Source organism: Microchirus variegatus (genome assembly GCF_963457635.1).
Source record: "Microchirus variegatus genome assembly, chromosome: 6".
In the NCBI taxonomy this organism is placed as follows: domain Eukaryota; kingdom Metazoa; phylum Chordata; class Actinopteri; order Pleuronectiformes; family Soleidae; genus Microchirus; species Microchirus variegatus.
This window is the reverse complement of record NC_139807.1, coordinates 15040341-15066769: the sequence shown is the minus strand read 5'-3', so window position 1 is coordinate 15066769 and position 26429 is coordinate 15040341. Positions and strand designations below refer to the sequence as shown.

Genomic DNA, 26429 nt, shown 5'->3' with positions numbered 1-26429 from the left:
GGTCAATTATTGCCAACAAAATAAAGGTTTTGTAATCTGCTTTTAAGGAGCCTGTTATCTCTGCATGCCCTCATTTCTATTCTGGCTCTGTATTCTGGTCAACTGCTTGATACAAGTCCAGGCTGAGGGAGGGAAAAAAGAGAACAAAAATGTGGTAAAGCAGATGGGAGGAAAAGGCATGGTGCCTGAGGGTAGAATGATGAACATTTAATATGAAGTAGAGTTCAAGGGCATTTATTTTAATGGGAAATATTGAGATTTTTGTATTGTTTCTTTTGACTGAGTCATATTGTGACTGGAAATTAAAATTGTAATCTGCTTTATTGCACCATTTTCCTCACAGTTTGAGCGGGATGCCATTTAGAAATGGAAAGCACAACCCAAATAGGAAGAAAACATCCTTTATTTGACAAATCGATTTGCTTTTTTCGCTGAACACTTCTTCTTCTTTTTTTTGTTTAAATTTCAGTGTCGTCTACGCCTGCAGTGACACACTGCTGCAGGACTAACATATTGACTCGGATGTCAACAGCACACATCACACTGAAAACAACATTGCGGTTTCTGGACATTTCAGTATACATTTACTGTCACTGTCTCTGCCAAGACTACAAGTAGACACTTGATCGCTCAGGTTTGAAAAAAAATAAAATAAATCATCTACGTTTTCTAACTCTATCTGCATTTTAATTTCACCAGCTGGATCTTGTGTTGGATTAAAGTTCCTTCAGTTTGAGTCCGAGGTAAAGAATGTACAGACCAGACCTGAGGCTGTAACTATGGACACAAAAAAATTGCTCTTTTATAATTTAAGTTACACCTGCACATTATAAACAGCCCCCTCCACGATGCCCCTTTGCTACAGTGTTGTAAAAACAATGGGCTTTGGCTGGCTACAGCTTAATCCTACCATCTCCCATGGGCAATTACTCACAGTCACTGAGAGTTATCGTCAAATAAGCAACAGCTTCAACTAATACTGAACCGAGTATTAAGAATAACATTATCGTTTACAGAACACTGAAGGCATGGTCTGCTAAAAAAAAATTACTACCACGTTTTTTTTGTTTTTATGGAAACAACATCGTGGACTGTTCCAAGAGGTGCTTCACTATGAGAAACAAAAAAAACGCTATTGAATAATTGAGCAAAGAAATGTCAAAACAACACAATGATGACAAAACAGAGCAGTGTGCTGCGAGTGATTCATCACCTTCAATCTCTTTACACTCCCAGCACTGGTGATTAAAATACTGAAAGCTCCTTTATACAATCAATACACACAATTCACGTCGCAACCCTCTTTTTCTGCCAGTCGATATGAGGCCTTTTGAAATGTGATTTTTTTTTTCTTTTTTCTTTATGAAAGCCTGTTGCTTCATCGTTTGCCAACAAACCAGTGTCTTCTTGAAAAACACGCACACACACATTTTAAAATAAAAGGTTCAACGCATCATCTTCCCCCACTGTGCTTGTGGCTGCATTATATCAGCCCACATTCAATCATGACAACTGAAGAGAGAAACTACTGTATGGCACATTCCCTATACACATGGTACTGGACACATTTAATAAAAAGTGAAGGAAATTAGATTTCGTGTGTTACACTTCTTTCTTGTGTTTGGGCTGCTCACATCCCTCAAGGCTGATAAGAAGTCCAATTATGTGGTAATTTAATTCAGAGGAGCAGAAGAGAGTCCAATCTGCTCGAGTAAGCAGGAAAAGTATAGCACTGAACATCATGGCCACTCTTTGAAGCCCTTTTCCTTATGACTTTAGGACTAGTACAATAGTCATACAGACACACTGGGGCACTTTTTTTTTTGACACAACTAGCTCTTGGATAGAATATTGTGCTTCACCAAGGCAGATGCAATATATAGAGTACAAAAGGGAAACAGTACGTTGAAGGTATCTGTCTCTGCAGGAAGAGGCTGTGGGGTAACTCAGGTTGAGGATCTACAAACTATAGGTGGAACCACATAGTAAGGCAAAAGCTGGACCTGAGGATGAGAGGGCGGAGGTGGATTTGGGGTGACTTGAGGGTGAAGGGTGCAGTCTGGAGCCGCAAAGGAGCTATGAAGAGTCAGAGACAGCTGCTGTGGACTGTTCACGGGTGGGGAAAAAGCTGGGTGCTGCAGAGAGTGATGGAAGGGCAACAACATCTATGGTACATCTACTGGTGCAGGAGCCATCAAAGACAGAGAGAGAGAGAGAGAGAGACAGGGCGGCTGGAGGCTGGAGGGGAGGGGGCACTTGGAGACAAGGTGGAGGACCGGGAGAACAAAGCCTCACTCACGGTAGAACACATATTCAGTGTAGCTGGTCCAGATCTTGTCGTCAGTTTGCTCATGGGCAAAGGCGCAGGTTCCCGTGGAGTTACAGGCCACCATGTGGAAACCTGCATCTGCCAGCTTGTCAAAAGCCTGCTCCAGAAAGGTGAACTTAAGATAGTAGCGGGATGTGTATCGCTCAGGAGGGCGGTCAGGGTCACGGCTCTCATTAAGTGTCTCTCCAAATACCTCTTTGGCCAGGGAGGTCTTCCCGCACACCATGATTCTCGCCACCCGGCGGAATTTGGCATCGGTGTGGCTGTCGCGGCCTAAAGTGTACGAGCCTCTGTACCCAATAGTGATGAACCCGGACCGTTTTCCATCCATGGCACTGGGGACCAGGCTGGCACAGGCAGCAGCAGCAGCACCGAGGGAGCTAAGGTTACGGGCCGAGTCAATCCCAGGCGAGGAGTCCTCTGGGTCGCTCTGGCATCCCTCGTCACCCAGTGAGTTCTGCTTGCTGATTTTGGGCGCCAGCTGCTTGACAAGCTCTGGCAGATTGAAGAACTCAGCCTCCCTCTGCAGACGCCCGCGCTCGGGGAAGTGGTCTGGAAGAACCAGCTGCTGGTCCCGCATGTAGTCCAAGATGTAGCGGAACAGGAAACCATCACGGTCCACAAAGAAGCGCCCCTTGGTGTCCCTGGCCAGTCCCTTGGCTGACTTCCGACTGAACATCTCCCACAGCAGAGACTCTGGCACACTTGTGAGGGTAGAGAAGCGGGTTATGTACACCTGGCCTCCAACATTAAGCTCTATAATCTCTGGGAAGGGCACTTCCTCCCCAGATATGCCACTGTCTGGTAAAGCCATAGCTCACTCTTACTTCACCGGTGAACTTGGCTGCAGCTTTAAAAACTCTCTTTGCTGCAGTCAAAGTTTTAAACAAACCGTGTCACAGTGGCCGATCAGGCCTGTGACTGCAGGTCCTCTCGTGGTGGATGACTTGGATGCTAATCTTTAACGCACAACTGGTATGCGGCGCAATCAAAGCTGTCCTCCACTCACACCAGAGCCAGAGAGGAACCAGTCATCCAAACATGCGCACTCTCTATTCTAACAACAGTTTTTCCTCATAATTACTCAATCACAGCACGGGGTATTTCAGTCATGCGTTGAACGGAGTGTCCAGGTCCTTTTACGCGCAAACGGATGGTGCGCTGTGTATCCTGAGGATAAAAGATCCGCTCCTCGCACCAGGTCTCTGACCAGGAAATGAAGGATTTCGCACGGGCGTCTTGGACAACTTCTCTCGCTCTAATGTCGCTCGTTTGTCCTGACGCAAACAGGATCAGGTGGCCCAACTTCAATTAAGCAATCCATAGTTGGTGCGCTCCGTGGGCGTCCCGCTGACGAAGAGCCACGAGATGAAGACAATCTTCCAGATGTAACAGAGACACGAGCGAGGCGAATAAACAGATGTCCAACCTTTCCATCGGCTGCAGCTGCTCGGTCTGTGCGCTCTTCTATCTGCTGTCACACTGTAACTCTGCTGCAACGTAACCGGGGATGAGGCATTATTCATCCCCACTTGGCCACGCCCACTCCCCGTGACTCGTCTCTGCTGTGATCCAGGTTAAAATACCCTGCTGCCCTCAGGGGGCTTTATAAATGAGCTGATCATTTATTGAATTTTCTTAAAGAAGCCAGAGTAATAAGGGGAAATTAAGTGTTACTTATAACAGATTTGCTCCCAATTTGATTAATAGATAAGCCAGCAATCATTCAATTAATTAAATAAAGAAATCAATATTTATGTCTTTTGAAATCCCATGGTGTATTTTATAAATACACCATGTTATCTGAAGATAACAGTAAATTAAACGTGGTCCCATCAGACATCCATTCATTATCTGTCAATGTGATGTCTTGATGAAATAAACAGTGAAAAGCAGAAGAAAAAAAAAACCAAACAGACGCCACTGCCCAGTTCTGTGTGTGTTTTATGTGGAGTCTTATTAAAAACCCAGCCACTGACTTACCAAATGTGCTCTGCGTTTAATTTTATTGCTTGCATTTTTGGGATCATTTACACAGGTTCACTGCAGCCTAAAGGTGGGATAACAGCGACATCTAGTGAAGACTCAGGGGAAAGCGATTGGGATCTTCTTCTGATTGGGATCACACATCTCATCACTGTCACGGTGATTGTCTCCCACTTTCCCCACTGCTTTCACGTGAATCTGCTGCAGGAGGAGGATGTTGCCTCCTCTGTGCTCACCACCATGTAGATGAGTTTGTGACATCATCACATTGGGTCTTCAGGATGCAAAAGAGCTGGCTCTGTTGCCGTGGAGATACATTTCTCCATATGAGACATGAATGGAAGCCATGAATGAGTCTATTAAAAAAATAATGGGACCTGGGAGTGGAAGTTTGTTTATGACTGACACGCGGCAAAACAAATCAGACTCCACTTATGGAAAAGAAGCCGCAGAATGAGCTCGATCAGATGTGAAAGAGCACACTTGTGTGAACACATATGAGTCGTGAACAATCTTGTCATGGTGCAGATTTCCCTGAGGGCCTGCAGTCTCCAGATGGCTTGCAGCGTTATAAAACTTGGGTTGTAGATGGAGAGGGAAGATGCTATTAATTGGACATTAATGTGCTTGACATAGCAGAATCGTGCACAGTCCAACGTTTAATATCCAAAATAATATGCACAGAAGATACTGAAGCGTTATATAAATAGAACTTTTTAACAAAGTGCCACTGATTTAAACTGATTAAATTGCTATGATTATCACGAATGACCGATTGCCCCCCTCTTTCACTCACTGACTCTTAAATCCCTGCTCACCAGCAGTTTAATCACTCTAATCACATCCACACCAGAGACCATTGATCCTCAGAGGTGTGGGCAAAATGACTACATCTAATAAATTAGTTTGACCTTCTGCAATGGCCGGATTATCTGTCAATTCCCATCATCCGTGATGTCCTTTAGAGGTTGTTAGGTGACTCTGTGTGTGTGTGTGTGTGTGTGTGTGTGTGTGTGTGTGTGTGTGTGTGTGTGTGTGTTTGTTTGTGTCGAGATAAAAGAAAGAAAAGAAGAAAAAAGAGCATTCGATGTTCCTGTGATTTGACAAAGGCCTGATCCCATGGGAGAAAGATAGTGGCTCGTCGTAACTCGGCGAGGAATGTACTTGAGTTGAGAGGAAAACAATGAGTGTACAAGTGTGTAGTGAAACCTTGGATTATGCAGGGAGAAAAAGAGAGGTTACTTAGTGTGGATTTTATGGACGCGTCTGCATATTGATCTCTGCGTCCTCAGCGGTTTGTGCTGACAGCTGCACCAATAAGTGATTTATGAGGCGCTGCGTTGGATCAACAGAAAGGAACAGGCTTTTGCATCGTTTTTCTCTCAGGTGTCTGCGTGGTGTCCGTGTGAAACCATCTGCACAGCCTCATTTCCCCCCCAAGCATGAGATCGCATACATCTTTCATGACAGGTGACATGGAAGTGAAACAAGACATCCGAAGTGAGATGTGACATTCTATATATTATATTTTTTTCTACTACATTGCGTTGATGTCATTGAGAGTTGACAACGCAGCTGTTCCAACACATTATTCCAACTAAGGTGGAAATTAAGCCAGAAAAGACCACGTCACCCTCACAGCAAGATTAATGCTACAAACTTCTTCTCTCGTATCTGTTGACTCTACTTTCTTCCTGACGCAGACGGGTCAATCACAGCCGCTCTATAAAATATACATAATGGATACAGCTTTCATAAATGTCTCTCCTATTCATCTTTCCCTTCTCACCTTTAGGTTTAAGAATATGACTGTGGAAAAAAAGTCACCTCGTCAATTTATGCACTTGGAAAATGACTTCAAATCACACGTTCGCTTACAAAGGCAAGATATGGCTGTAATAAATAACTTTGAACATAAGGGGTTTTCCCCCCTTCTAGAAAATAAGAAAAAGTAGTCCCAAGAGCTGTCACTGTAATGGTTCACTGGGACACTTTATAAGAACACCGCTGTTGTCAACTATCTTTTAAGACAATCACCTTTCCAAAGATATTTTGAAGACCACAGTGTGTAGAGTGTGCACTGACTCTCTTTATGAGCAGTCATTTTGACAGGGGAGGAAAAGCACAAGGGTAAAGATCAAACGAATGATGGATGAGTCCTATTTAGCTTTTCCTCAGCTTCAGGGCACATGCCGGCTCACTGTCCTGACAACTTGAACTGAACAGAGCTAGAGTTATGTTCTTGCTGAAAACGGCCTGAAAAGGCTTGGACTGCATCATTAGTAAGTGAATAAATGTCATGACCACTGAAGCCCAATAGCTGTCTCCTGGGAGCAGTTACTGAGGTTTAGGTGGCTGGCTAACAACATACATATATTAACATTTTGCTTCAAGACCTAAAAAACTGAGATGCAGTCCATGAAATACTATATCATCAGCTACAAGAATAAAGGAATGGTCCATGTGATACATAGCAACAATCGACACCACCTCAGCAAAATACAGCTGTGCAGAAACCACATCTTAATTGCTGACTAAGCCTTAAAGATGTCATGTACAGTTGATTATTTTACACAGAAGAGGACAAGCAGTGTAAAAAGATAATTGTTTATTTTGGTTCTTCCCCACCAGTAGTTTATCCACAATCAGACTCAAAGAAATTATAGACTAACATACACGAAATGCAGGGATTTTTTTTTCAATATATATACCACAATCAATTTTATGGAGACAGCATATGTGCATACTTTTACGACTAATTCCAATATGATGACCACTGACTTAGAGGGAATAATCCAATGCTTGGGGACTGGGTTGGGTTATTTGGGACTGAGGACTAGGGTATGGGAAACTTGTTAGTGAGCACAAACAAAACACAAAACCCAATCACTTATCCATAGAACAAAACAATAAATGGTTTCACCCACAAACCAGTTTTGATGCTGTAATGGATCGTGCCCACTTGTTAGATATAATCCTCAAAACTGTCTTTAACTTTACCCATTCACAAAAGCTCTGTAATTTAATGATTAAGTAGTTTTTATAAACAGGGGACCAACTATATATACAAACATATATATGCATATATGTGTATATATAATGTCCCCATACATGTAATTAAAATTCAAAAAAAACATTATTAAAGTGCTTTCTACTGACTCAAAACACACAATCTCTGCTTAGAGAATGGTATTGGTGCAGCATGTTTGAGTAAAAAATAAATCACTTATAGTTTTGATTAGCTGTGTTCATCAGTGCTTAGGGGATAAAGACCAACAGATGCAAGGCATGATTGCAATCAAATGGTTAGCTGAGAGAGCACATTTGTGTCATAAGTAACATATATGCAGCTTTGAGTGGTGGTTATAGATCTATTTGAGGGGTTTATATCTGCTAAAATAATACAGCCGACCATTTGTGAAGTTCATACAATTATACACCTAAATTATCGGCACCATTATAGCAGATACAATAACATTTGTGTCAGAGATGTGCTGTGTACACTAAAGGGAAAGTCTACTGAAATACCAACTGAGCCCTTCTCCTTGATCAGATTAGAACATTTCTGATTCATCTTGTGAGGCATACTTAACGGAGTAGATTCTATAGTATACATGATTCATTCAATGGAATTCCAAGTGATGAGGCTTGGTGGAAAGTCCAAAATGATCACAGTTCAACTATTAGTTAATGAAATGTCATTTTAAGGTGCATAATGTGATTCAACATCGCTGGAAACCATTCATGAACGCATGAATGGCTCCGCCCATTTAAGACCAGGTGGCACTGAACACAAGTGTCATAGTTGAAGCTGTGAAATTAAGGAAAACGGATACTAGTTGGTACTGTGGATGTAAATTTCCCAGGTACTCAATCCACATCATCTGATGAACTGGCATAATGTTCACGCCTTGCTTTCTGTTATACGGGACAAAGTCATCATCTTGCAGCATTTCAGCTGAGTGGGTATAAAAATATAGACATTTGAAACCCTGAATATATGTTCATATGTGATTTTCTGCAACAAAACAAAACACAATTTACAGTTGTCCCACTCAGTATACACTGTTTTTTTTTAGACTTCACCCCATCTAAAACGTCTTCTTTCATTACCTCGGGGAAGAGATTTACACCCAGCACAACATAAAACGGCAATTATAATGTCTTTATCAACAGCCTATATCCATCATTGCTCTGTTAATACACTAAAATTACCTCTGGGTGTGAAACACAGATTTACTTGGGAAAGAGGAGTGTGTTTGTGTGCGTGATGACATTACATCAACATGTCTTTGTGGTGCCTGGCTATGTGCTGGCTCTTCTCTGAAGGCCTCCTAAAGCCCTTGGTGCAGTAGTCGCAGCGGTGGGGGTAGTCCTTGGTGTGAATGGAGATGACATGGCGTTTGAAACCAGAAGCGTCCGTACTGTTATACTCACAATACTGGCACTGATAAACCTTTCTACCACTGTGTGTCTTCATGTGCTTCTTCAGCTCAGCTGGCTGCCGGAAGCCTCTCCGGCAGCGCTTGCACTTAAAAGGGAGGTCCTTTGTATGCAAGGACAAAATATGGCGGCTCAGGGTGAAGGTGTCAGGAGCATTGAAGTTACAATGCCGGCACTGGTGCACCTTGTTGCCCTTGTGTGTCTCTGCATGCTTCTTTAACTCAGATGGCCTGTGAAAGCCTTTCTCACACACGTCGCACTGATGTGGAAAGTCCTTGGTGTGAACAGAGATAATGTGCCGTTTCAGGTCACTGGAGTTGGTGCTCTTGTGCTCACAGTGTGGGCACTGGTGAGTCTTGTGGCCTTGCACCATCTCCATGTGACGCTGGAGTTCCCGAGCATCAGCATAGGCTTGGGGACAATGGCTGCACTTGAAAGGCAGATCTGCACCATGCTTACTCTTGATGTGAGTCTTTAGATTGGACTGATCTGCACAGCGGAACTCACAGTGCGGGCAGTGGTACGGCTTCTCACCTGTGTGGGTCCGCATGTGTTTCTTCAACTCCGATGGATGGCGGAAGCCTTTAGCGCACTCGACACACACATGTGCAAAGTTCTTACTGTGCACTGCAAGCAGGTGACGGTTAAGTAGGCCCTGTTCCGCTGTCTCATAATCGCAGTACTTGCAGTGATGTAGTTTGGGCTCCCGGTCCTTGACAATGAGCTTGTCAGAGCCCAGTGGGCTCGACTCGTGGTATCGCCGTGTGTACTCAGTGTACTCTGGAGACCTCTCACTGTTGTGACTCAGCAGTTTGTGGCTCTCCAAATGGTTGTGAAAACTGACCTTCTTGTTGGTGGTAAAGTCACAGTCTGTACACTGGTACTTCTTCTTTAACAGGTGGTCCGGATGGTTCTTCATGTGACATTTTAGGAATCCTCGTGAACGAAACTTCTTTCCACAAAGGTGGCAGGGGTAGACTGTCAAAGGCATGCCATCTGGTCCAATGATAACAGCTAGCGGAGAAGATTGAAAACATGTGTGCAGCTTAGAATATTGTAAACAGCTTGTTGCATGAATTAGTGCATCTCATTATCTTAACATCCATCATTATCACAAGCCAACAGAATTATCATACCAGTCTGACACTGTCGTGTATCTCCTTTCTTCTTTTTCTTAGCTTTAGGTTTTAGGGTACGGTTGGCACCTGGTCCCTCGCGGATTTGCAGAAATGGTGTAGCTGTGCCATTCTTCACCTGTTCAATGGTATTACCTGTGCAAACATGACAGTTTCACTTGCATTAAACTGAAGGGCAAAAATATTGTATTTTCCCTCTCATGATGTGAGAAAGGCATGGCTTGTCTTATCATGTCTTTACAAAGACAACACATTTGACAATTAACTATTATGCAAAAGGCACATACTAATGTCATCATCATCCTCCTCAGTGTCATCTTCATCGTCCTCGTCTTTAAGATGCTGCTTGACCATGTAGACCATCTTGTCCCGACCAACTCCCAATCTGCCCGATGAGGCAGCCTCCAGGTCAGGATGGCCATTCTGGTAATCATCCTCTGTTATTACCTCAGTTCCACCTGTAAATTGAAAAATAAATAATTTTATAAAAGCCATGTTTTTAAATTCACTTGAACAGAAACAGAGCTCAAGGATTTCCGTTACAATTTAAAAGTCACTTGCCTAAATCGTCGTCTGCTTCAGCTTTAAAAATGTAGACTTTGATGACCTCAGACCCATCCTCCTCTTTGATTTCCTTATCTTCCATTACTTCTGTGCTGATCTCAAGGGGAGTGTCTCCTATGTCCAACTTTTCACCCACCTCATCCACTATAGTAATAAAAATAACCAACAATTGGTGATGCAAAATTGTAATTAATATGCTGTTGCACAAGAACAGTGTTTATTAATACAAGTTGTGTTATCACATGACAAGCTGTCTTACAAGAGATCATGAGATAATCCTCAGAGCTGCTCCTTGCATCATCATCCTCATCTGTCTGCAGAGGAACAACCTCAGTTGGCAGCTGTTGGTGGATTATGGTCTCAGAGCCTTCCTCAGTCACCATCAAGCCTTCTGACACAAGCTGGTGGTCCAGAGTGTTGTCCTGGTGCTCAGAAAGTAGCTCTGCCACAAACACCTGGTCTGGCATGTCATCGTGGTGGTGGTTTGAGTCCTGGATGAGGTCTGAGGAAAGGACATGATGGTGGTGGTGGTGGTGATGATGATGGTGGTGATGGTCCAAGGCTTCCTCTATTGCAACCTCTGTCCCGAGGATATTGTCAGGCATGATCACACTGTGTCCTGTAGGCACCATGTCTTCACTGGTCATTTCAACTCCTTGAGACTGCAGGCTTTCAACATCTACCTCGAGACCTTCAACAACCTCAGCTTCTAAACCCTCCACTTCCACCTCTTCCTCAAGAACATGAGCTTCAAGATCTTCAACATCTACCTCAGTTTCAAGCCCCTCCACCACGTGTGCCTCGAGACCTTCCACTTCGACCTCACCCTCCAGGCCCTCTACAACCTGAGCCTCCAGTTCTACAACCTGTGTCTGTAGGCCGTCCACCACTTCTGCTTCAAATTCATCTACATCTGCATGCAAGCTCTCCACCACTTCGGTCTCCAATCCTTCAACCACCTCTGTCTCCAGTCCTTGAACGACTTGAGTCTCCAGGCCTTCCACCTCAAGCTCATGTTCCAGAAGGATGCCCTCATCCGTCATCACATCAGAAAGAAGCATACCCTCAGGCACAGAAACAACAATGTGTTCCCCATCGATATGAGCCAGACCTCCCATGCCGGCAACTGTAAACACAAAGAAGAAGTTTGATGAAAATAGATATATAAATTCAAACAGTCAACAGCCAAATGTCTTGAATTAAATAACACAATACGTGTAACATTACAGCCCCAGTGAAAATGTCAGCACATCTTACAAAGTCTCCTCGTAGATATGTAATAAAAATGTCATACTGAATGTGTATTGCTCTGACGGCATCATTTAACTAGTTCATGAAACTAAATCTCATCTGCACTGTAATCTTGATAGGTGTGACCCCATAAAGCAAATAAGCAAATGTATGTAGGCAGTCTCTATTGCTGGTAAACAGTAACCTTCACATTTCTTTTCATTCATATATCATGGATTGTATGTTATGCGTTGAAATTGGGGTCCCTCAACACTTTAATTTTTGTCACATTGTCCTAATTGACCACCTACCAAAGTCTTGCATGATCATAGCGTGGGGCATCTTTAGCTCCTGAGTGTGTAGCTCCAACACCCCTCCTCCTTGATCCATGTTTTTACTTAGAAAAAAAAGACTGGAAATTACAGTGTACACTTTGTTAGATGGTTGTTTTAACTCTGTTTGTATATGTTGCCAAATGTGATGACAGTGAGTACAACAACTGATAATAGCTGCATTTCCATCTTTCTATTTATACGCACATATGAATTTGAATGAAAACATGAAAACTAGGGCATGGCAAATACATTTTTAAGCTTGAGGTGGAAAGGTTGGTGTATCGATAAATGGTAAATGCAACTAAATGGAGTGGAAACAGATTCAGCAAATAAAGAATGATGTTAAGAAAGCTTGTGACTAGAATATCATTGCACTTAAAAAAGGGCAGAAATTATGACATGAGGAGGAATGTGTAGAATGAGGGCTAAACATTGCTACATTACAAATAATTAATGTGTGCTAAGCAAATCTTTGCTTTATTTTCAGCTCTATGTTGCAATTTTTCCATGATAACCTTACTTAAATTATATGCCACTTAATGGTTCTCTGTGAACTAACTTTTAGTATTTGCTGAACAACAATGGATGGATATGTATTTCTTTGTATTTTCTTTAAACTGAGCTTTGTTTTTGTTTGTTTTTTTAATCTCAAAACCAAGTTAAAATTTGTGATACATTTTAATGGAAAGAAGGTCAATGACACAGTGCCCCCACCCATGTATTACTTACCTTCACATTTGATGACAAAATCCTTAGAATAAAGTCAACAAGATATTTATTGTGGTCTCTTCCATCAGGTACTCAATCCCTCTGACAAAGAGACAAAACAAGCAATCAGTATCCATAAGTAATGGGTGAAACATGACAAGGGTAATGAGTGACAATATTTTACTTTGCAAAAACACTTTTTACATGGGTTCAGTTCTATAATAGTATAACGGACCACAACAGAAAAACAATACACTGTCAGTGAGGAGGGATAACTGCGTTGTTAACCACTGGCTCCATCCATTGCCTATCAAGAGTACTACATGCAGGTTCAATCTACAAACATGTAGCCATACACCTGGAGCTGGTTGGGCTTGATAACAAGAGCCCAGCTGGGATAAAGAGCTGTCCCGTTCAGTGCGCTAGGGGACGAGATCATGACCAGTGGCTCTGAGATGATAAGCCCTGGTTGTGTTTTTTAAGGGAGGAAACGCAGTGCCGTCACATGACGGTTCAAAATAAGCCAAGTATGACAGCTCTGCAGCGGTCTTTAGTACCGTTATGGGTGTCTAATTTCCACGGATGTCATTAAAGGATAAGAAGCGTAAAATGTGTTATATCACTCTTCTCGCAGAAAGTATTTACACTGGACGAACAAATTAAGCGCTCCTTGTTCGTAACCGTCAATGCAAGTACCGTAGACGTTATGCAATGCGTTCTATCGCCCTCCACCCACCGGAGCTAACTAGCAGGAAAGCTAGGGCTGTTCCTCTCAGCGCCATTTTGTGTTAGCATTTAAGGCTAACTCAAGAGAAGCGACAACCGATTATATTTGACAATTTAAGCAATCAACACAAAACACGCCACCAAAGAAATGCAGCCACCAACATAACATAGAAACCAAAACTCCTAAATGTGATAATTATTTGCATTTTATCTATTCTACACGACATCGACACTCCGTTCGGCTAGCTAGCTTGCTAAGCTAAGTGGCGCAGCTTGTGCCGCATTATCTTCCATGTTGTTTTTAGAAAGGGCTGAAAGGGGCCCACTACGGCCGACTGGGCCCTCGCGTCTTATTTCGCATGACCTTCTGATTTATTCAAAATAATTTTACCTGGTAACGTCGTCTTCTGACTCTATCGGCGTTTCTCCCCGTTCTCAAATTTGTGTGTTATTGTTTTGGTTTATTTTTGACGGTAAGCTAAGTGCGGCCTGCAGTTTTGGATCCCCGGTCACTCTTTGCTAGGCCTCGGCCAATCAGCTTGCTTCCTGACAAGCAGAGGGAGGGCGGGGGGCAGACAATGCGTGGCCTCGTTTACCGCTGATCCCTTACCATTTGCGTCATGCATAACAGAGCAGAGTTACATTAACTCAGTCAATCTCCTGATGGGGACGTGTATATGGTTTAATTATGGACACAATCCTGAAACATCAAACGCAACAATTAAAAAATATTTATATTGTGACTGTAGACTGTATGATCACACTTGGTATGCGCAGATGAGGCCTGTAGGCCATTTTGTTACAAGGGGTGGGAACAGAGCATCGAGCACTCGTTTTTTGAAGCGCTTGAATGTTCATGCACCCAACAGGAAATAAACGGCATAGGACAACACTGCTGCTGCCGCCTGTTTTGCGGATGGTGTGCGTACAGTGTGAACATATTACTCGATGCAGACTAACTTCAGCTTTGCATACATGGATTTAAACCAGGGATACAAGGTAGAAGGATCAGGGCAGATTTTATTATTATTTTTCATTGCAGCTCCTAATTTTCAGAGGCACTCTGCATGAGGGTGCATAGCTGTGTAAGGCACATAGCCTTCGTGCATAAATATGTTCTTCATTACAGTGGTATCCAAAAGCAAATGCCCCTCTAGATATGCAGTAACAAAAAAAACAAAAAACTCAGTACATTAATAGTACCTTTGCTGAATCAAGATTACATGTGGAATTAGAAAGTGTTGTTGCTGAAATGCACCTTGGCACAGAAACTTAAAAAAAAAGTTATAAGGTCAATGTAGTTTAAAGACCTTGTATTGCATTAGAGCAAAACACTAATACAACACATTGAAGATCATTTCACTAGCAACCACCAATCATTTAAAAACTTAACACAGATATTTATGGGACACATGGAAGATTTGTCATATTGCAGTCACACAATAAAAGTCTGAAGATAGAAATAATAAAACTAAACCAAGCATGCAATACTCAGAACCTTCATATGGTAGAAATTCACACACACACACACACAAAAAGGACAAACCAGCAACGTCTTCACTTAAATTGTCTTCATATCAATTAAATCTACAGAACAATAATTACAACCCTTTAAATTCCAACAGTTTCTCATGGTTACCATAGGAAAAAAAAGTAAAATTGACACAAACAAATCTTCTGGAAGCTCTGAGTTGGTCCATATAACATGAGGGGTGTGCATGTGTGCCTTTTTTTCCTTCTACCTACACATTCTGTGTGTGGGTTGACAATGTTTCATGCGAGAGAAATTGATGAGTTTCAAATATGACTCCAGTGTAGCCCAGTATTCCAGTTTAAAATGCAGAGGGCTGTCCGACACACGTGTGTGGACACAGTGGCTGTGTTTTCTGTGTTGAGGGGTTCAGTGACGACTGCAGCAGTGAACATCCTTCATTATCACCAGTCAGACTCAGTAGCAGCCATCTTTCCAAGATTCATCCGAGACTCTCGTCACACCCAAAGACCTATTCAATATGAAAGGTGTTAGTTAAAAGAAGGTCAAGTGTCGACTTTTAGTATCGTTTGACTGACACTAATTAAATGTGTCGTTATTTAAATGGCACATTAATCAGTGTCGTCTGTACTCAACATGATTCACCTTCTAGCAGGCTGTGAAAGTTTACTTCTGGTGGATGCCAATGGGATGGCCTGTCCTTGGCCTCCAGGAGGCCGCCCTGACCCAGTTGAGGCTCGCCCAGGTATGTGGGCTCCGTCTTTAGCAGAACCTGGGGACTGGCCCCTGCGGCCCCCTACTGCAGGTGGTCCTTGGATGACAGGCAGACCTCTTGAATGTTGACGGCCAGCTGCCATGGAGCCCACTGGACCGACAGCTTTAACTGGAGTCCGCAAGGAGAGTGGAGACTGACCGTTGCTACGCAGTCGGCTACTAGCCATACCTGATGTGGAAAAAAGCCACAGTGGTGTGTGATAGCTAATGAAACCAGATTTTCATTCAAATCATGAATACTATAGTGACATTGGTGACATGTACAGAGATGCTGGCAGGCTTCGGAGAATCAATGCTGAGGATAAGTTCGGAGCAAAGATGTGGAATAAACATGTAGCAGGTGAGAAAGAGGCTTTTTGTCAGGGAAGATAGGTGATCAGGGAAGTTGCAAGGAAAAAGCAGTGATACTGTGGAAGAAGTCGTCCTCCGGATAGAGAATGTCTAGAACTTCATAATGTCCTACAAGTTTATTATGTGGTATAGTCCAATATACTGTAGATTTAATTATGTGCATCAAATGGATGGGTTATAGAATTGTTCTTTTCTGATGTCAGGTGAAAAATAAAGCACTTGCATATCATTTTAGGTACTAAAATAAAAAGTGCAAAATAATTTAACCACTTTACTTCAGTTGACTTAAACTGTACTGTCGACATTTGCTCTGTTCGCACAAAGAGCTGCTGCTCTGTTTTACTTGGGGTTTGCATTTTATAATGTGATAATGATAATATTTCACAATAAAAGCCTTGTTTAAAGAAATTAATGGTGTGTGCTTTCTCTTTGAAACAAGAACAGAACGAGTTGCGTTTGTGGTATAAACAACAAATTGTGATGTTGCAATAAACATGTTGAAACTGTGGTGAAAGAAGATTCTCAGTTTGTTACAAAAAAGACAATGGCTGTAATCCCAAGGAAATCAGCGCAGGTCACTTGCTGCTGAAATCCCGTGTCTTGACCAAAAATTAGGTAAGCTGTTACGTAATGCAGATGCTCCACTCATGCATACAGTGTGGCCCCAATTAACAGACACGTCTGTCATCACGTGGTAATTTAAAGCACATGCATATGGTCTGCATTTCCTAGACCTCGAGGGCTGTAAAGGTTGGAAAATCTGCAGCAATTAAAATACAAATCTGAATAGGATGGTGTCTGGATCAAGACATGGCCCGCTATAACATATAGAGTTGAATGCGATAATTTAGATCACATGCGCTGCACACTTATAATTAGGTTAACACAGATATTATACACAACGAGTCTGTGTTTGTGTTATTGCTTTTTTATGAGGAGTCTGTGAAGAATGATGAATTTTGATGAACCGTCAACACGAGTTGCCACAGTATGAGTAATTAATAGGAATCACCGACTATAGAGTTTTCTTTAACGAAATGTAAATGTAAACACATTTTGTTTGAACTATTCAGTGTTACTGCACCAGTCATAGTCATTACAATAGTACCTATAAATATATAAGTCAGTCAAACACTAGCTGTGGCCATGCAGAAAGTTAAGAGGAGGTAAATTATTAGATACAAGTGACAAAGGGTATGTCCAAGGCAATTGCTGGTGCTAATATAATGGCAGAGAGGTGTGGACCAGGTGAGGAGGGTAGGGTTACCTGTGGAAGGGGAGAGAGTCAGGTGGGACATGCGGTTGCCAGAGCTCTGGAGGTTAGCCTCCATGCTGCGGCTGTTTCTGACTGCCTCCAGGGAACGTAGGCTGGTGCGGGGGGCCAGATTAGGCATGCTGTGTCTCAACTCCTCTGGAACCACATATACAACACATTTACCAACACCGGAAAACATATCCACAGCTTTGGAACAAAAGCAATCTCTGACACTATCCCCCTGCTTTTACTGTCCTAGTGTAGAAATGCTGAATCATTCCTGGTTATTATACTACCTTCACTCTTGGCAAATTTAAGCAGCTCTGCACTGGGGCCCTGGAGAGATCGCCTTGGTGTTCTTGTGCGTGGTGCCCCAAGTCGACCGCTGTATTCCTGACCGTGGTTGGATGTGGAGGGAGACAGGCACCGCGGTGAGCCTGAGGGTGAGGGGGTGAAATGATGTCTTCTCTGTGGCATGCAACAGAAATCATCCTCCTCATCCTCCAGGCTGTAGGTGTCAAACTCTTGATCACTGTAGGTGCCACCCCTGCGCAGGGACTGCAGAGAGGCTGTGGAGCTGCGACGTGATGCAGACGCTGAGCTGGAAGCAAAATCCTGCCTCAGACCTGACAGCAAACATAATAAGTTCAGTTAAAAAAGCAAACCATTTAGTCAGATAGCTATTCGTCAATACGGGTGCAATTTCAAGCACCTGTAGTGACCCATAATAATCCAATCTACTGAGGTGCCTTAAAATATTTCATTTTATATTTATATTTTAAACTGTACTTTGACAGAAACACAATTACTGGCGACGTCTGGCAGAACATGCGACACCTCTACTCACTCTCTTCTTGTAGTCGAGCCATGATCTGGACATCAGTGAGATCCTGTAGCTTGTAGCCCATAGAGATGGAGTCATCCGATGTGCTGAGCTCACTGTCGATAGAGGACTGAGAGCTCAGGGCTGACTGAACGGTTGTGACACCTGCAATCGGGGGGGGGATACCCGTTACCACAATATGCATCACATACATGTTTTGATTTCCACATCTCAGAGAGATAGAGAAGCTGCAATGGTGCTGCATCTTCATGATTATTAAAAAGCCCTTTCAGACTAATATTGTTTTGCGTGTAATGACAGCTGAAACTGGACAGAAGGCTTCATTAAAGTTCAGTTTTGATTACACTACAAAATGTTGGTGTAAGGCCATCATCTATGTGCTTAATTAATCATAAGAGATTAGGTGTCAACACGATAGGTCACAATCTGCTCAACAGTCGAAAGGTAATCAGGCCTAGGATTTCCTCAAAGCAACCTAAGAAATCATTCTACTGATAATTTTGAGAACTTATTAAGAAAAGCTGCTTAGTTGTTCCTTCCAGTATGTGAGGGATAACTTGCCTTTACTCAGCAGACACAGAGAGATATAAAAATATAAGACGACTGCTGCATTTGACAATAGATTTGGTATAAATCATCACTATAAAAGGAAAGGACTGTCTTTCTGACGACTGTGCCCGAAACATCGCTCGACATGTCTGTCTGGCACTTGGCCCACACAGACATAAAGGCAATGACAGCATCCTCCAGGGGCATTTGGTTATGTAAAAAGTATGGGATTAGACAGGGTCACTGCCCACAAGCCAAGCATTTACAAGTTCATGCAAGGATTTAGCTATTTGCATGGTTTTCACAACAACATCGGCATCGTCGATCTTTGCACAGTGTAGTGTCAGGTACTTCGAGGTGTGTGCAAAGTAAAGGTAACAATCAGCACCACACAATCAAGACCAACAACATAATATAAATATTTGAGGTCGACCGACCAGCTTAAATAACCTGTCAGCATTGGTAGACCTGAGCTCCAATAGCTGCGCTGCCTCCGTCCCGTCACATCATGGAGAAGCAAAGGCTCTGCAGGTAAGAATGCTACTAGCTAGTAGCAGGACTAGCACACGTAATAGTCGTTTAAAGTCTCTGCAAAGAAATAATGCAGCTTGCAGCTAGTCCACAGTGTGTTGAGCTAAGAGGTGCATTCAATGAAACTTCATTACTTCTGCAAAAACACATGCAGTCTACACAAAATGACTGCTGCCATTTTGTAGTAACAGACATACAACTGATTAGGTATAATTAGGTCTTTGCAGAAGTATGGAAATATACTCTTTTTTTTTTTCTTTCAAATCAGTACTAGCATTAATAGGACTGAAACAAATGCTTATTATACGACATTAATCAATTACTAAATTGCTTGTCAACTACTTTGATAATCAATATAGGTTTGATGGATTTCTTTTTCATTTTAAAAGATTTGAGATTTATCTGAAATGGTTTTATCATTAATAATCATGAATCTGTCCAGTTGTTTAGCTTTTCAATATTGTAATAAATATTGTTTGATATATTTTCTTGAAATATTATGACATTGACTGACAACGGGTAGGGAGCAGTCAGCCAACGCAATTTCTAGCTTTGAAATGCTTCAAACTGTCGTGATTCTATCAGCTTTTAAGATCGGTCGACCTCTAACACATATATGTTAGCATTGCTTAAGACATTTAGTATGCCCATCTTCACCCCATGTAATAGAAACCACATACACAGTAATCAACATTATTACTGACCATCTTCCAAATTATCAATTTTTAAGAGTCAAGGAATTCATGTTTTAAAATAACATTTGTGGTTGTTGTGCAGTAATGTAGTTGAAAGACTTAATGTGTTAGGTGGAAATTGTCAAATCTGCCACTCAAGAGCTGACAGACAAACAGCAACACAAGAAGCTGCCAAATACATCTTTTCAGAAGCTCTGTATTTATGTGTCGATCTGTTGACTAAATTAACTGCTTAACAGACCACAACTTAGTAGCTGCAGTGGTATCTCCAAAAAACCTTGCACAATGAGAATTAAACTATGGCTGCCCTTCTTTAGAAGTGAAAAAACACAAGGCATGTTTTTGGAAAATGGTCAGCAGTAACGTACAAGTGATGTAAATTCAAACATGCACAAAAATAAATGCCTTCAACACTCCCTATAAGATCCCTGCTAGAACCCCACCGTAGATGCAACAGTTCAAAAAAACTCAAGAGCAAATGACCTACATCCTGACAACAACTGATGTTAATCCCATTGTGCTGAGCAGAAAACAAGGAGCACTGTGTGTTAATATCATGCCATACCTGAGCTGCCACAAGTTAGTAGGGATTTGTTAGTTGATTTGTGGTACCCGGGAGAGATCGGGCCTGAGCCTGGTGAGCCTGCCTCTGCTGCTGGGCTGCTGTACATGTTTCTCCATCGAGACGCTACAGGGGGACAAGACAGATGTTAAGGATATACACATAAAAAATGATGAGTGTAAATGGTATTTGATGTCAATAAAGAATTCTGTTTTACACTATAGTCTCATTATTGTTCAATAATGTATTCTTTTTATTATTGAGTCATTCTCTTCCTGTTTCTGCAGTTTGGACAAAACCTGTTTTGTTATCACCTGACTTGTTTCATGGCTCAGTGAAAAACTGACCTGGGGGAGGTAATTCAACCCATCCCATGACTTCATGTTGTCATTTAGACCTGGTGTGAATAACTTTGTTGTTCAGTGTGCAGGAGGTAGGAGCTGCAAGCAGGATAAATAATGAATGGGGTTTGTTGGATCACTCACGTAGGGACATTAATTGTCACACTACGCACACATTGAGAGGGCGTACTCAAGCATTGTCAGGTGACTAAACCACATACAGTACATGCACAGTAGAGGTGAACAGTAAATAAGAACGCAGCACAGTCACAGAAAACATTTGGAATGTTACCCTGCACCTCACCTGCAATTTAAAGAGCCTCAGATATTTAAAAAAATGTATGACAAGCTCTTATAGTATTTGTGACGGAGTACTTGGAATGAGTTTTTGTTTAAAATGTACAAGTGTTTGTTTAATGCATACACTGGTCCAAACGGCTGATCAGTGTCCGACATGCCAACTCTGTCTCTGGGGTGCGCTGGTCTAGAGCCTGCCGACACCATTTCAATGGCGACTCTGGACCTGCGTCTGCTAGTTGTTTTTTAGGAGACACGTATAACCTTAGGGGAAAAGGCAGACAAGAGGAAAATGGATTATTAGTCAAGAAAATGTACTTAGATAGAGATTAAATAACCAGAGTTAAATAAGGAACTGAAGTACTACTTCACTTTTACTCAAACATACTTGTCATGGGTGTCATTGGAATAAGAACACACTAAGTACAGACAGAAACTAACATCCAAACTCTGAATGTTTCACTGGCTTATGAAACACTGTGAGGATCCCACACCAAACATAATATATTATATTATGACCAGGTTGTTCAGTTTTAAGCACATGATCAAACTAAACAAGGAAAGCAAATATGTAAAGTAAATAGCATGTGTTCAAACATCCTTATCAGTCTCAACGTAGTCCAATCCTCAATCTATATTTGTCTCATCTACTCCTGCCAATCATATCAGGCTCACTCTTACCTTAAGTAAAAGCAGGCCACTAAATCCACAGTAAGGTGGACAAATTTACATGTTAGAATATCTCATCCACAAGCCTTAAGACGGACAAGAAGGCTTTTCTAAATTTAGTGGCAAAATGCATGCCATCAAATCCAGTCACTGTGAATTCAACACATGGGATGCAATGTGTATAATAATGTGAGAGAGCAAACGGCAATTAGCTCACCACAGGCTTTTGAGTGTCAGTCACATGTGCCGATCCTTTTGAGGAAGATACACCAAAGGAACTGGACTTACTGGTTCTAGACCAGTCAACTACAAATCGTCTTCCCATTGGCCAAACACAAAAGGACCCATTCCCACAGGAATGAGCAACAATGTAGAGAGCAATATTCAGGTCACACAACCACAGCTTCTCTGTGTTATGCGGGAGTGGGGGGGGGGGAGCTGCCTCTTTCATACACAAACCCTGAGTCTGATGCAGAATACTGACAAAGATGTTCTGCCTGTGTTTGATGTCGTCATTCTGGTCACAGAATGATGACAGAATGATTTTGTCGACTGTGACCATGTGGAGTAAAAATAGAAACTTGAATTTTAATTTAACTTAATATGGTTAATATAACATTCCAGTCCAGTAAATCTGATTTTCCAGTTTTAGATTGACTAATAAATCTCACATAACAGCTAGATTCTGCATATCTAACACCTCCAACAAGATGTCCTGCAGTTACTGAGAGCGATTCTGTGCCTATCACAGTCTGGTCACACCGAGGCCCTCGGATCACATGCTGTGCAATCCCACCTAAAGCAGTTTATCCAAGCGGTAGCATCCTGTCCAAATCAGATTATGTTGTTGTAAGGATTACTGGATGTTTTAGCAATGATAACCGCACAAAGCACATATGGTATGGCTAATGATGTAAAACTGAAAATAAATCCTGAATGGTCTGGTTGGAAGCATTACGGCTGAGCTGCTAAAATAGCCTCACACAATATGGTCCCTATTTTAGGCGATGGAATGTGCATGGCTTAAACAAGCATGTTCAGACTGATCAGACATAAAATTAACACTGCTTATTAATGGTAATATTACATACAGTACTACTGGAAAACGTTCCTCTCTTTTCATCTACACCAGACAGGTTGGCGACCTTAGTTTTCTTCTCTTTCCTACCCTTCACTTACACTCTCAATATACCCTCTACACACACTCTGTAGTCCATGGCATTGGCCACTGTTGAGAAAAGACAACTCGTTAGACCAGAGTTAAGGCTAATTTTAAAATTAAATAACCTAACATGACAGTACACAGTCACTACCCTGAGGGGGAGTTATGCACTTTAGTGTGAGGGGTTAAAATGAAAAGCACAAGTCGCTCATCTGAATTAAGGGGTTGCTTTCTTAGATGCGGGAAACCAGTAATTAAATGCATGTGACTTGCATCAGAGATACTGCCAATAAAGCTGGCAGCATTGGTCATTTGAGGTCTATCATCTACAAAGATGTCTAATTAAATGTCATTTTAATTATACAGTAGTAGTAACACAAATGTAGATTGTATACACAGTACAACATACCAGCTGTCCTCATCCTCTACTTCTGCATACTCATCCTCCAAATCTAGGACATCCACCTCATCCAGTGCAGTTTGGTCCACTCCCGAGTCATTCTCTGCAAGTGTCTCAGACTCATAACTTTCCTGAGAGGGGCTCTCGGGCGTCTGACTTTGCCCCTGGCTCTCTCCCTCTACATTGCTGCAGGTCAAGGTGAGGAAGTCCCTACAAGGACCCAGCTCGTTCTCTTCTTCTAGCCTGCTAGTCACAGGCAGAGGGGACATTGCCTCACTGCTGCTGCTGCTGTCCTGTGAGGGTGACAGCTCAAAGTCTGTGGTGCCCAGCTCGCCACTGTGCTCCAACCTGAGACAAGAGTTGGTTACCCCTTCACAAGTTAGTCTCTCGTTGATATTGGCAGCGGCTGTGACGTTGCTGCCGGCACTTCTGTGGATGATTGTCTTGCTCCCCCTGTTTCGCAGGGTTTCATTCTGGACCTCCAACCTTCTGACGAGCTCCTGCAACTTTTGGACCTCCTCAAGCTCCACCCCTGCCAGGTCCTGCCCCTCGTCTTCTTCCTCCTTGCACCCTGACTTGGAGCTCTCTGCGAGGCCAGAGTGACTGCCATTGCCAGGCTGCGGGACCACCATGCTCCTCATCTGTATGTCAGGAGAGATAGTTGGCTAAGAAAATCAAAGTCGCAAATTTGAAACAATACAATCAAAAATAGCAAAGCATGTAATATATATGATATAAAGTATGTGCTAGGTAAATATTCATATGAAGTTATCTTTCCTCCATTACAATATAACTGCTTAGCTAATATTGAAAGTAGTTATTGTCAATATTTTGATTGCGCAGAAATACTCCATCACTATTACAATCTCCTAAAAAACTATATGGCTAAACAAAACTGAGTAAAATCAACAATAACAGGCAACAATAAAGAACAGCTGTATACTGTACAACGCAATAATTACAGTTCATATCACACAGGCTTGCAGTATGTTTACGCAAATCACCATTTGGCTATCGACTGAGCAGCAAAACAACAACAATGTGATCCAATGATTTTATTTAAAGTTTTTATACAGAAACAAGAAGAACCTTGTGTTCATTGTTTACCTTCCTCTGGTTTACAGCTCTAAGTTTCAGAAGATTTACTTGTAAATGCCATCTTAAACTTCACAGATATGAAGGGGAAAGATGTAATTAACTACTGATAACTGATACTGATAACGTTACAAAAAAAACTTTGAGAGGAAAACAAAAATCTTGAATGAGATCTTTGCACAGAGATTACTGGAAACATGCAGGCTCCCCCTCGTGGCAGTTCAAAAATAAATACCTAGAACTGTATGTTGAGAAACAGGCAATATTTTCAAATCACACTAGATTTAACCCTGATCCCCTTTCATTCCGATAATGAAAAATCGCCAACAAGAGCCTTTTTTTAAAAAATAGCGATGCGCGATAATATCGTAGAACACTTTTTCCTCGTCGTTTAAGCTGCTGGCAACACTACACTGGTCCACATAATCACCTGTGCCTCTGTGGTGCAAAGACTGAGCAGCTACATCGTGGGGTAAACATGCCCCGCGTGTGTGTTTAGACATCTCCTTAAAGTTAGCACAGCTAGCATATAGGCTACCAGCTGAACAGGGGTTTACCGGTGAGTAAGCCGTGTTGTCCCAGCGCTTGCCCGCCACTCACCGCTCAAATTCCCCCGGGTACCAACGGCCGCATGAATGAAGCAGCGAACCAGCACAGGCTCACAGGGTCCACGGTGTGGAAATGATTGTCAAGGAAGACAGCTAGTGCATGTTAGCTCTCTTGTTGCTACAGCTCCGCCGATAGCGGTGATCGTCACATCGCTCACTGCTAAGTTACTAGCTTGTTGATGGAGCTCAGTTGAGTTGACTCAGTGAACAGAGAGCAGACCTGCAGCAGCGCTCGCGCCTCCCCCTAACGTGGTGTCACAGCTATTTAGCGCCGCCAGTGGAGAAGATGTGGTATTGAAGTGACATTTCAGTGTAATGCCTAATGTATCCATTGGGTGTCGTTGTAGTCCATAGACTTATGGCAGTGGAGAAAGTAAATTGTCTTCCCCAAAAAACAGTGTCCCATTCACTTGTTTGTTTTACACTCGGAACTCTAATGTACAAGAGGAGAATAGTGAATGAATTCAACAAATACGGAACAGCATGAATGTTAAAGAGCTGCAAAGCACTTTATTTGTTGTGTACTACAGTATACAGTGTGTTCTACGTGTGTGGACTTGTGTCATTCAGACCCCTTGTGTCTTAACAATGTCCCTGATGCTTAAACTAAAGTAAAATAAAAAAGTTGACACATGGTAAATTCAGAAGTTTAATTTGGACTTTTTTTATCACTTGCCTGACACATACATACATTACAGATAATGAATGAAGGTTTATTCAGTTACAAAACATAGAACAAAATGTACGTACAGCAAATTCATTGCAAACAAGGAGGGTAACCGAAAAGGTGTAGGCTGAAGAAGTGGCTTATTATGCCTACCCTAATAATAACATGTTCTATGTGATGAAGCTAAAAGTACCTGTTCAACCTGTTTGGTTTATGACAATAATCACGTGATCGTGGACAAAACGTAAAAGCAGAAATAAAACAGTCATTGTAATACATGGGGAGGTAGTTACCAGGTTGTACTGCAGCAATAAAGCATACATCTCACGTGAACATTTTATCATCATTGTATTGATCTGCCATTAACACTGTGTCTACCTCCTACGTGTTCTCATCTGATCCTTCTACTACTTGTGCTGCAATCTCTGGCATCATCATCACAGCACGCAGACATGTCTGATCCTGAACGACCGGCAGAGAGGACAACTACTTGCATACACCATGACTTTATGCAGATGATCAACAATATCACTAAGTAATTGTTGTTATTATTATTGTTAATATTATTTTATCTCAGACAGTCACACTTATAACTGAGGGATATATCTATATATATATATCTCAGCATAATTGTTCATAATTCTGGCAAGTGCATTTCAACCAAAGCTGATGCAATAAAA

The 26429-nt window shown here is 42.1% G+C and overlaps 3 protein-coding genes across 3 annotated transcripts; all 3 read right to left on the bottom strand.

The window, feature by feature from the left end:
- Nucleotides 1-2291: 2291 nt before the first annotated feature.
- On the bottom strand, nucleotides 2292-3143 carry kctd12b (potassium channel tetramerisation domain containing 12b; the record flags this gene model as incomplete). Its single annotated transcript, XM_083891522.1, has 1 exon — nucleotides 2292-3143. One exon carries the CDS (start codon nucleotides 3141-3143, stop codon nucleotides 2292-2294), a length of 852 nt encoding a protein of 283 aa, XP_083747648.1.
- Nucleotides 3144-7004: 3861 nt separating this feature from the next.
- On the bottom strand, nucleotides 7005-13964 carry znf711 (zinc finger protein 711). The gene is made up of 8 exons (XM_083891242.1): nucleotides 13849-13964; nucleotides 12753-12833; nucleotides 12000-12100; nucleotides 10718-11584; nucleotides 10456-10602; nucleotides 10182-10352; nucleotides 9895-10029; nucleotides 7005-9772 (listed from the first exon to the last, which is right to left on the bottom strand). The coding sequence occupies exons 3-8, from the start codon at nucleotides 12076-12078 to the stop codon at nucleotides 8592-8594; spliced, it is 2580 nt and encodes an 859-aa protein (XP_083747368.1). The 5' UTR covers nucleotides 12079-12100; nucleotides 12753-12833; nucleotides 13849-13964; the 3' UTR covers nucleotides 7005-8591.
- Nucleotides 13965-15142: 1178 nt separating this feature from the next.
- On the bottom strand, nucleotides 15143-25127 carry LOC310929056 (SLAIN motif-containing protein-like). Its single transcript, XM_083891756.1, has 9 exons — nucleotides 25075-25127; nucleotides 23389-24020; nucleotides 21276-21412; nucleotides 20514-20636; nucleotides 18177-18317; nucleotides 17626-17955; nucleotides 17342-17485; nucleotides 15595-15892; nucleotides 15143-15460 (listed from the first exon to the last, which is right to left on the bottom strand). The coding sequence occupies exons 2-9, from the start codon at nucleotides 24018-24020 to the stop codon at nucleotides 15406-15408; spliced, it is 1860 nt and encodes a 619-aa protein (XP_083747882.1). The 5' UTR covers nucleotides 25075-25127; the 3' UTR covers nucleotides 15143-15405.
- Nucleotides 25128-26429: the final 1302 nt, after the last annotated feature.

What these genes read in the sequence shown, in the direction of transcription:
- znf711 (XM_083891242.1), bottom strand. Translation starts at nt 12,078, where the DNA reads ATGGATCAAGGAGGAGGGGTGTTGGAGCTACACACTCAGGAGCTAAAG. An exon ending in GGATTATCTCATGATCTCTT is followed by an intron (nt 10,603 to 10,717) that starts GTAAGACAGCTT and finishes TTATTACTATAG; the next exon opens with TGGATGAGGTGGGTGAAAAG. An exon ending in GGAGGATGATGATGACATTA is followed by an intron (nt 10,030 to 10,181) that starts GTATGTGCCTTT and finishes ATGTTTGCACAG; the next exon opens with GTAATACCATTGAACAGGTG.
- LOC310929056 (XM_083891756.1), bottom strand. Translation starts at nt 24,020, where the DNA reads ATGAGGAGCATGGTGGTCCCGCAGCCTGGCAATGGCAGTCACTCTGGC. An exon ending in GGCTCGACTACAAGAAGAGA is followed by an intron (nt 17,956 to 18,176) that starts GTGAGTAGAGGT and finishes GTTTGCTGTCAG; the next exon opens with GTCTGAGGCAGGATTTTGCT. An exon ending in TAAATTTGCCAAGAGTGAAG is followed by an intron (nt 17,486 to 17,625) that starts GTAGTATAATAA and finishes ATGTGGTTCCAG; the next exon opens with AGGAGTTGAGACACAGCATG.